The 11,136-nt window shown below is 50.8% G+C and overlaps 1 protein-coding gene across 1 annotated transcript in view; it reads right to left on the bottom strand.

The window, feature by feature from the left end:
- Window positions 1–119: 119 nt before the first annotated feature.
- The window catches only part of LOC111147109 (UBA domain containing 2), a 199,025-nt gene continuing 188,008 nt past the window's right edge, over window positions 120–11,136 (bottom strand). Inside the window, exon 9 of the mRNA XM_022503007.1 lies at window positions 120–1,305. Coding sequence (XP_022358715.1) covers window positions 1,198–1,305 — 108 coding nt within the window. The 3' untranslated portion in view covers window positions 120–1,197. The remainder of the gene's footprint in view (window positions 1,306–11,136) is intronic.

Below are 11,136 nucleotides of genomic sequence, written 5' to 3'. Positions count from 1 at the left end.
AAAAAAAAAAAAAAAAAAAAAAAAAAAAACAACCAAAAAACACCCAAAAAACTAGTGGTAAATTATGCAGCTTAGAACAAAATTTTATTTAGGTAAGCCTAATAAAAAATACCACAAAGTAAAACACATTAAAAACTTTATTATAAGTATTACACTTGTCCAAATTTGCATCAATTTGATACATTTCTGCTCCTTTCACAGAACACGAGAGTCACATAATTGCCTTTGATCTCAACAGTCCCCCTACTGTAGTCCCCTATGTTCTCGCCGTGGCCCACCCTGCCCCTCTCCTTCCTGCGGCTCCTTCCTGTGCCTCCCGCTGATAGCCCAACAGCCAGAGCCCCGGGCCCTGCGCTGCTCCAGGGAACCCCCCTGCTCTCTCCGTCCTGTTACCACCCCCAGCCTGAGAGGCTAACTGTACATATTCTGAGGGTGAGGAACCCCAGTTAAGTTTCATAGAGTATTCTAGAACCTTACATTGGGACCTGATCATTACTTTCTGTAATAGAAGTGAGGAGGAGGAGTTAGAAAGATTCCCTGGACTGAAATGGGCTGGAACGGTGTGGGGTAGGATTTGCTTCTCTTGCTTCTCCCTCCTCACTCAGGCCTGACTCAGACTGAGTGCAGCAGATCCGGACTGCTCACCCCCATGGAAAGGGGGACACCAAACGGCCACTGGGGTTGGAAAGCAAATTTGAGGAAAACAACAGCGATGAGAAAAGTCTGTAAGGAGTATTTTGCCATCTTCTTCCTGAATAACATTCCCCTTTCCCCTGTCGTGGCGTTTATGATCAGCTATAATGTAGGCTGACAGAGTACAGTGAAAATAATAATATGATAATAGCAATGACTTCCCATTGGGGGTGCTATTCAATTGCTTACAGAAATCTGCAGTTCTAATGCATCTTAAACACATGAGGAATGAGTCACGATTGGCCAAACTCAGGAAAATGCCCCATAAAAAAATAAAGATAGAAAATACATGCTGATTTAATGGCAAACTTATTTTTGAGACTTTTTAAAAACGGTAATGGCCTTGGAATTACGGGAGGAGCGACAGGGACCACCGCAGGCCTGAGAGAGCACGGGAGGTCAGCCAGGGAGGGCGCGGGGGGCCCGGGCTGCCTTGGTGGCGGGGCTGCGCCTGCTGGGGGTGGGCAGCCGCTCGGCCAGTGTCTGTGCAGCTGTCCAGGACCCTCAGTGCTGCAGCAGGAAGTTGGTGGCCACATTCAGGTCATTGTTCGAAGCTCTCAGGGCTTCTAGAGCATCGCCCCGGGAAAATCCCATCTCCATGAGCCGGGCAACCTGGAAACAGAAACACAACCGGAAACCCAATGAGGCCGGCGACTCGACTACTAACCCACCAGCCCCTGAAATGTTCCTTACAAGGGTTTTGTTTTCAAAACAAAACAAGAACCCTAATTTTCATTTTAGTGTGAAATCTGATTTTTTAAAAAATGTTAAACGGGCACGACATTTCAAAGTGCTTACCATATTGCTAACAAGTACAATTATCTCATTTAATCCTCATCTTAGAGACAAGGAAGGTGCACCCCAGGGTCCGGCGACCTGCCAGGATGAGCAGCGGGATGAGTCCCCGGGATGCCGCTGGGAAAGCCGGTCTGTTCCCGCAGCCCGGCGCTCACACGGCTTTGCATGCTCCTTCGGAATCAAATCCGATAACTGTGAACTCCTCAAGTCATGTTTCCTCGCATACGAGAACAGTCGCTTAACAGAAGATTATCCCTGATGCTGGGAGACACCGGTGACAAAAGTGCGTGCAGGTTCCTGGAACCACCCAGCCAGAGAGGGTCCCCTGGGTGCCCACACCTCATTTGTTAACCTTCGACGTGAGTTGCGGCACTTGCTAAGTTTCTGGCTGGGGGGCGGGGCGGGGGGCTCCCTGGGCAGCAGCAGAGAACCACGCACAAAGTGGGTGAGGCCAGGGGCAGAAGCCAGGGGAAGGAGGTGGCTAGTGTCACTGAGCGCAGGGAGGATGAGGCTTGCGTTTTCTGGACCACAAATCCCGCATCTGTGACTAGAGGTTTCCTGTGCTCACGCATACAGTTTCCAATGAAGCGGGCAGTGCCACTCGAGTTTGCTGGTAACCTACTTTCCCATTTAAAAATGTGCCATAAAGATATTTATGACCTCAGACGAGCCAAAGGAAGCTCTTCTTTGTACTTTTGTTGAGATATACATTTGCAATAATATGTAATGAAAAGTGACACAAACTGTTGAGATTTTCACCACATGTGGGTGAAAGAGGCCTTTGTGGACTGAGAACTTGGTCACCATTTCTAACCTCTCCTGCGGAAAACAACGCGCTCGGTACGAAGCGGAAAGAAACTACCTGATACCGCCCTCCTTCCCGGGCTCGGGGAGTCGGGGCGTGCGTGAGCAGGGCAGGGGAGAGCAGGGTGTCGAGGGGCCAAAGTGAGGGGGAGAGGGAGGAAGGGGGCAGGGGAGGAGGCTGGGGTCACTTCTCCGCCCTGCCTGAGTGGCCCGAGCCCTCGTCCCTCACGGAGCCTTAGGAGAGAGGTTAATCCTGGGGAGAGGCAGGGGCACTTCTCAAAGCTGCTGTCTTTCCAACCGAGGCTGTGATCTCTCATTTGTGTGTCATGAACGCTTAGTGGGTTAAGGTTAGCATTAAAAAATGCACGTAGTGAGGGTCTTTCTTCCATAGAACTCATTTCAGTTCTCCATAGGCACACACATGTGTGCCGTGTTTCCTACTGTGGGCTGTGGTCAGAGACATTTGACAGTTGTTCTCTACGGGAACGGCCGGGGCCTGGGAAAAGGACCATCTGCGAGCACGGCCCTCACACATGGGAGACCCGAGGTCCCACAGGCGATGACCAGCTCCACGCCCCAGGCTGATGGACAGTGCGGACAGACTGGGAGGAATCTTCTGCTTTCATTTCCTGCCCAAGGAAAGAACTGCCTTCCCCAGAATGTCACACACACTCCCCACTAACCGGCTGGGATGGAAAGTTCTTCCTCAATCCAAGACTCTGCCTCTCACTAGTTGCCCTCCGTGGGACGTCAAAGGTCGTCATCTTGCCCTTTGAAATAACAGACGACAATCCTATTCCCTTTTCTGCGTGAAGCACTTCGAGTTTCTGAAGGCTGCCCCCCCCAGTCTCCCCTATTTCTCTAGGCCAGCACCCCAACTCCTGGTCTGGCCCAGGCCCTGCGGAGCCCGGCCCTGCCTTCGCTGCTGGTGCTTCCTCCTCTGGCCTGGCTCACTCCTCTTCACCCGCAGGCTCTGGAGGCGCCGGGCCCTTTCCCATTCTCCCAGACTGGAAGGAACCCCAGAGAATTCTGTGGCTCCACCGACCTCTGTCCTGTGCTCACCACGGTTGTGACTTTTCCCTGTAACTGCAGGGAGGGCCGCTCGCTGCCACCGTGCTGTAAGCCTTCTGAGAACAAGGGAATAAAGGCCGCGGCCGCTTTACTCATTCCTGCGTCTCCGGACCCGACACGTCCAAGTGCAGCGCTCCCATTGAGGCCCGCCGCCACCCGCCTGGCATCGCAGCCCTCAGTGCAGCGGGTAGCGCGTCTGCAGCGGGCCCGTGCTCCCGTGCGCGCAGCCACATCATACGGGTGTAGCCAGTTACGCCGGCGCCTGCAAAAAACACTCAGGTATTTTCACCTGAAAGGCTCTCAAGCCAGGCTTCTGCACTCCTCCCCCGGAAGTCGTACCTGCTCTCCTGGAGTCAGGACCGCACGCATCTCGGTTAAATGGCCTCTGGTCATTTTCTCGATAACCAAGACGGATTTCAGTTTAAATTCTGTTGTCTCCTAGGTTACTCAGCTCCCTCAAAACTGTGTCATCCCCGAGTCTGATTAGCGAACTTCTACAAGGTCCCTCAAGTTATTATTGATGAAAACGCCGAGCAGGCAAAGTCGGAGACGGGCCCAGAACCCATTCGAGACCTTCCTTTGTCCTCGAGTTGTTAGCTGACAATTTTTTTAGAGATTTTTAACCATTTAAAAACCCACTTCATATTGTTTCTGTCCATTCCACATGTCACCACTGTACCCCTCACAGTGGCACGATGTAGCCAGATGTCTTGACGACATCGTGTGTTAGCAGGAGCAGGGCTGCGCCTACAGACCGCAACACTCTGAACACTCGAGGCATCTGCCCGATCATCTGTTTCAGGCTCCGCAGACATGAAACATCAGTTCTGCCATTTGATCGCCAGAGTCCGCGCTTTCCTCCTTCCCTGGGGGCTTCAGACTGAGCGGGGCGCGCGCGGGGCACGCGCTCCCGGACGTGGGCCGGACGCACGTTCGATCCAGGCAATCCTTCCCGCGTTGTCCCCGGACTGAAGTAAGCTTTAACGATGTTAATTGCAGTGACTTCCAGTTAAGAACCACCCTCTTCAGTGGCGTTAGTGCAGGCTGGAGAGCAGCTGGGCAGGTCCTCTGCCTCTCTCTGTTGCCCACGAACACACGGCCGCCCAGCCCCGCGGCCGTTCTTGCCCACCTCCGCGCCGCTCCCGACGTACCAGCACACCACCGCCGTCAGTTCGCCACGCGGCGCTGAAGAGGCGGCTTCCTCGCACCTGCCAGCGGGAATCGTCTGACGGATCCCGAGTCACCATCTGGAGCTGACGGCGTGTGAGCCAGACCCCCGCTGGGAGCAGGGGGAGCTGCTGGCCGCCACTTCCCGCTGGTCCTGGAGTCTTCCGTGCATCGACTCGGAATGTGGTTTGGAGTCTGGAAGGCGCTGATGACGGGTGGCCACGCGGGCCACCAAGGCGGAGCAGCAGCGACCACCCTGCAGGCTGGTCCAGCGCTGGCCACCCCAGAGGGCACCGCTCAGGTCTGCGATGACCCGGCTGTGTCCTCGGGTATGGGAGCGACGTCGGTGTGAAGGAAAAAGCTTTCTCTGCCTGTGAGGCTTCCTGTGGAGCCTGTCTGTGTTCTTAGAAATGAACGACCCCACACGCACCGGCGCTGGTTTCGACAACTGGCCGTTTGCTGAAGAGCCTGCTGGCTCTGACGGCGGGCAACAGGGCCCCTTTCGACAAGGCTGGCTGCAGAGCTTCCTGCGTTTTCTCGGGGTGAGAAGACAAGTGTGACTGGAGGATTTCCCCCGCTGAATGACCTTGTGCTCTATGCAGGTGAAGAAACTTACAAAGTAGAAATAATGTTAACAGTTCTTTTTGAAAACTGAACCATTACATTAAAAAAGTGTATCTGTAAGCTTCTCCTAGTGTCCTGAACAGTAAACACCCAAGGGAAAATCAAATTGCATGCCTGGACTTAGGAATGTGGGTAATAACCAGCCAAAAAGGATGAGAAGCAGAGAGACAGGGAATGAAGATGGCGGGCTCGCGCTGTTGCCACAACGTGGGGATGGGACACTTGTGGGAAGGGCGGAGCCTGCTAACTGGTCCCCGACAGGTGCCCAGGAAGCACTGCCTACTGTGACGAGTCTCATCCCACCCAAGAGGGGCTGGCCCGGGGCGCGGCTGCTCCCCACTGACCCTCTGGGCCTCAGTTCAGAGGTTCCCACCACCTGACAAAACCACTCTCGGGTTTTGTTTTCAGCACTCATTGTAACTGCTTTCACTGTACTCGTTTTTATCCTCTGCTGGCCAAAGAACTGATGTGTCTATCACAACAATCAAACACATGCTTGTTTGCTGGGAGCCCCGGCTAGCAGCGAGCAGCTGGGAGGAGAGTGTCGGGGCCGGACAGTCAGCCCCCCTGGTCACTGCCATCAAGGGAGAAGGCTGTGCTATTGCCCCGAGGCTAGGGACCCAGTTAAACGCTGTCTTGGGGCGAAGTTCACCCTCTCACACATCTCCTGTCATACACAAATACAGCCACGCTTAAACACAAGCCAAGAATGATTTTTGTTACACATTTCTAGTGGTTAAACAGCTCACAGAAGAACTGGCCTATGAAACTAATGTGGTGAGCCCAAGCCAAGTAAAAAAGATAGAAAAAAATCTTTTTAAAAAGGTAAGCATAAAATTCTAACAAAAGTCCATATTATTTGTGACTCTAAGAAAAATTTACATTTGTATAAATTCTAGCAACTGCTAAATTCTGATGATTATAAAATCACAGTATTTACAGACACTCAGTCTACCTCCTTCCCTATCCCCAGCATACGTATTAGCCACAAAACACATTAAATCTCACTGAAAACACAATTTGTTTCCTCTACGGGCTGCTTCCTGTCTTTTTAGTTCAGCTATTAGAACATCCAAGGGAAGAGAAAATGTCAGTGTAACATTTCTAGGTCTTGACTAGATAAAAATCCGAAAATACACCCTGATCAGTCTAAATCAAGTTGCGCCCACACGAAGTGTCATTAATTCAGCAAAGATCCCCAGATTCTCTCAACGGCTCCGAGGCTCTGTGCAAGGTGCCCATGGTGGGCTGGACTCGGTGACTCAGGTGTTGCCCATCTTTCCCGGCAGACGGCGAGCTCTGGGGGCGCCGGGACCATGCCTGCCGTGTGTCCCCTCCCCCCCAACACAGAACCACAGAGCCTGGCACGTGGAAGTGCCCAGTAGTGGTAAGAGAAGGGGTCAGTTTAGTGATATGAGTTCTTTAATGAACCGACCACTAACAAACAGGGCCCGAAATGCTAAAGTGGATAAAGCACTGGGGCCACGGCGGGGAGAGCACGGGGTCACAGCAGGGAGAGCATGGGGCCACACAGGCCAGCACACACCCTGCGTCTTGGTCAGCCTGGGCCCGGCTGGGTTCGTGGCAATCGGTCTGCTCGGGAAACTTAGAAAATGCCCCATAGAATTTTCTGGAAAGCATTTCTTTCAACATTCCTTCTCCATTTTGGAGCACAGTAAGTACCGTCCTTCTGCTTGTGCATGGCTGGGAAGCTTCTGCCTAAAACTTCTCACCACAGAACATCAGAACACAGTTCTCCTGGGTTTCTAGTCCAAACAACTAAATAATCCTTTTCTCTAATTTCTTTTTTTTTTTTTAAAGATTTTATTTATTTATTTGACAGACAGAGACCACAGGTAGGCAGAGAGGCAGGCAGAGAGAGAGGGAGGGAAGCAGGCTCCCTGCTGAGCAGAAAGCCTGATGCTGAGCTCGATCCCAGGACCCTGGGACCATGACCCAAGCCAAAGGCAGAGGCTTTAACCCGCTGAGCCACCCAGGTGCCCCTCTCTAATTTCTTTAAAAAAAAAAGAAACTGGTGTAGCTGGGTTAACATCCCGAGAATGTGTTATGCTTTCCTGTCTTCCACAGCGCTCATTCGTAAAACCTAACGGTACCCGCACGGAACGCTGCCAGTGTGGTTTTCTGTAGCTGAAGGCTTGGCTTTCTAGAGGCAAGGTTCAGAGGTGGTTCGACACAGGGGGCAGCAAGGAGAGGCTGGCACTGGAATTCTAGCCTTACCGCGTGGAAGGTCCCCCCAGTGCCCTTGGACTCTGTCGGAGGTTTCCGGTCAAGGTCTGAGGCCCTCAGTGGGCCAGTGGGTTGCAGGTTGTGGGAACTTGACCACGGGCGGGCAGAGCTGGAGAGCACTCGCCAGGCAAAGAGGCCAAATGTGTTTTTCCCGCAATATGTTTTCTAAAGAGAGACCCTGCTAAACCAGAAAAGAAACCTACAGAGATGGAGATAAACCCATATTGGCTTTCCTTTCCTTTAAAAAAAAAAGTCCTAGGGGCGCCTGGGTGGCTCAGTGGGTTAAAACCTCTGCCTTCGGCTCAGGTCATGATCCCAGGGTTCTGGGATCGAGTCCTGCATCTGGCTCTCTGTTCAGCAGGGAGCCTGCTTCCTCCTCTCTCTCTGCCTGTCTCTCTGCCTACTTGTGATCTCTCTCTCTCTGTCAAATAAATAAGTGAAATCTTAAAAAAAAAAAAATAGATGACTCTTACTCAAGGTTTAATAAATGAAACCCTACCTTGGCCTTCTACCTGCAATTCAGACTAGTGAAATAGGACATTCATTCCAATGAAATGCATGGCAATTCTTCCCAGTGAAATGCTCCTCTGCTGTTTTGTTCAAGTAGGACTGTGGTTTTCTTTAACTTCCCTTTAACTAAGGGTGTCAAAACCAAATGATTTTGGGGGTTTTTAGTTCCCAAATCCTGACACTTGCAGGAAGTGATGCCCACCCGGAGGAGCCCGACCCAATCCCATGCTGGCTGGCTCGTCCGTGTGGGCGACTGCCCAGGGCCCCATGCACACCCCTCGGGAGCAGCAGCCGCAGGGAAGTCATGGGAGACTCGGCTCACCCTCCCCTCCCCTGTGCTGTAAGGATCGTGTGACCTCTGGGGCACCGTCAGATCACCTGGGGATCAGTGCACCCCTCTCCCACGGTCACCTGATCACGCCCCTCCTCCTCGGAAGGGCCGAACCCCTCTGATCACAGCCGCTGGCTGACTGAACGGTCACTGGTTATCGTACGCCCCCGAAGGCTACAGACCCGCTCAGAGGCCCCTTATTTTTGCATTTCTGCTTAGCTCCGACTTTGGTACCGAGGAGGCCCTTGTGACAGACTGGATGAGCTCCACTGTTTTTACCTTTTAGGATACCCAGCAGAATGAGGCCCCCACCAAAAGTTGGTTAATTATTTGAGTGCCATGCAATATTTCATCCCAACACCTTGAGCTTTGGTATTCCCTTAGAAAACCTATTTTTCATCTAGGCGTTCAGATGGAAAAGTCTGACGTCCTACCTTTCTCTAATACACCTGTGAGGGGAAAACAAGTGTTTTTTGACCACACCTTCCCATTCGGCCCTGCTCTAACCACTGCTGTGCACCCTCTGTGTGTCAGGCGCTGTGCCGCGGGGGAAACAGGGAGAAATAGCGCTCGCCCTCACGGGGCTCACCTCTACCAGGGAACACAGACAAGACTTGAGTCACTGCTGGACCAATTCCCAACTCACTGTAATTATAAGTGCACGGAGCAGAAGTGCAAAGTGTACCCCGAATAAATGTCAGCGAGGGGGTGGTCTGCGTAAGTCTGAGTACTTGGAGTTGAGGTGGGTTTTTCAGGTGACGGCGGCGAAGACTCCTGAGATGGGGAGAGAGGAGAGAACCTCACCAAGACTAAGATGCTCTCAGACTAAATGTGCTTTGCTATTTCCCAGCTAAGACTGAAGGGTTTCGGTGCTGAAAGCCATTCTCTCTCTGCTTGGGTCAATGAACATTTCAGAGGACAGGAACGGGATCCCCAGGACAGGCCTCGGGTGTTACAAACGTACTAGTGGTTACAGACCTCATCGGGGCAGGAGTCTCACGAACACTTGAAAGCACAGTTCCTGGGCAGCCGGGGAAGAAGTCACACACGTCACTACAGTTCTAACAGGCTCCTCCCTCCACTGCAGTCTACCCTCCGGGGAAACCCAGTGACGTAACTCCCTGTGTAAGATCCTCCCACGGTTCCTAATGTCCGAAACACAGAAGTGGGAGTTCCCACGGCACGGCGGACGCTGGGGAGCCTGGCCGGCCGCTCAGGTTATCCTCCGCTCCAACCTCACCCCCCTGTGCTTCCCCAAATGTAAGGCACTTTCCACCCCAGGCTGACACATGCCACTGGCAGTCCTTGCTCTAGTTTCCCTGGCCCCAGGACACTTGGGCAGAGCCGACTAGCCCTGTCTCCAGGCCTGGCTCCCCACCCTGGGCTCTGCAGCACAGGAGGGCAGCTGTGATGCGCGGAGCAGACAGGTGGTGATTCTTGGCTGATGAGGAGGAAAAGAGGCGTGACTGGAAAGGGGGACATGGAGATCCGCAGCAGTTTCTCTTCCCTCTGTTGAGTCCTAGCTCTGGTTTAGTCCCGTTTAACTTCCTGGTCCAATTTTACCCATGTATCCCACTAAGAAAACACTGAAGGATCGTTTTCTAAGATTGGGAGGGTTTGAGAAAGACAAACTTAGTGAGTTTTTTCCTCCTTTGATTAAAAAAAAATAGGATGCTAATAGGACAAAAATTTCACTGTTATTTGAGGTGTAAAATGAGAATCTCTGGTTAAAAAGAAAAAAAGAAAGAGAAATGGAATAATGTCTACACTCATTTTTAAGATAGTAGACATTTGAGCGCATTGTACTATTAAAAAGAGTTGTGATAGGGTGGCGCTTGGTTTTGACACATTCTTAAGAGGGGCTGGGATGGCATCTTCAAAGGACGATGAATTGGCAAATGTGTGGGTCCACTTGTTGAAAAACAGTAAAAATAGGTTGGGAAGAACTAAGAAGCCAGAAACTTAACAGCAAAAGCAGAAAAAGTGGCAAAATTTTTCTATGGCTGTATGTTTGACTATTACTAGATTTGATAAGAGATGCACATTCTTTCTTACCATAGTCCTTGCTTTCCTATCTTAAAGGACTCATTAAAATTCCGGAATATATATATTTTTTTATATCAGAAAAACCTCAATCATTTTTATTGTTCTTGGTTTAAAAAATTATTGTTTTTTTTTTAAAGCTTTTATTTATTTATTTGACAGAGAGATCACAAGTAGGCAGAGAGGGAGGCAGAGAGAGAGAGAGAGAGAGAGAGAGAAGGAAGCAGGCTCCCTGCTGAGCAGAGAACCCAATGCGGAACTCGATCCCAGGACCCCAAAATCATGACCTGAGCCGAAGGCAGAGGCCCAACCCACTGAACCACCCAGGCGTCCCCAAAATTATTCTTAATGCAATAAACAGCATGACTGATACTTAAATAAAGAAGATACAGCACATTCAACTGAAGGAGTATAAAGAAGTCTTGTTCATTCAAGCTATTTGATTACATTACTAACAAATATTATTTTAGATAGTGTCTAGCCTCAACAAACTAACCAAGAGATTATATATATTAAATATACATTTCTAAATGTTATTGTAAAACATCCTGAAGGCAAGAACATTTTTTTTCCTCTTTTACAGACTGGCTAACACCTATCACAAGAACCGCCAGGAGTCCACCTAACAACGCCCAGAGAAGACACTGTGTTCTAATGAAACGACAGACTGTAATGGCCATGTTCAGGATAATCGAGAAACACAAGAAACAAGGTTTAGAAAATTACTGAATAAGGAAGCATAAGTTAACAACAGCCTCTGATGTATTTACATCTCTTCACACCAGAGCAAGGAAGTAAATGCTGTTGAAACAGATCCTGACAACGTGTTACCCTGTTGTACTTCTGGA

This window comes from Enhydra lutris, unplaced genomic scaffold (assembly GCF_002288905.1).
Source record: "Enhydra lutris kenyoni isolate GAN:26980312 unplaced genomic scaffold, ASM228890v2 scaffoldscaffold15, whole genome shotgun sequence".
Lineage (NCBI taxonomy): Eukaryota > Metazoa > Chordata > Mammalia > Carnivora > Mustelidae > Enhydra > Enhydra lutris.
The sequence above is the reverse complement of the archived record's forward strand: the minus strand, read 5'-3'. Positions and strand labels throughout refer to the sequence as shown.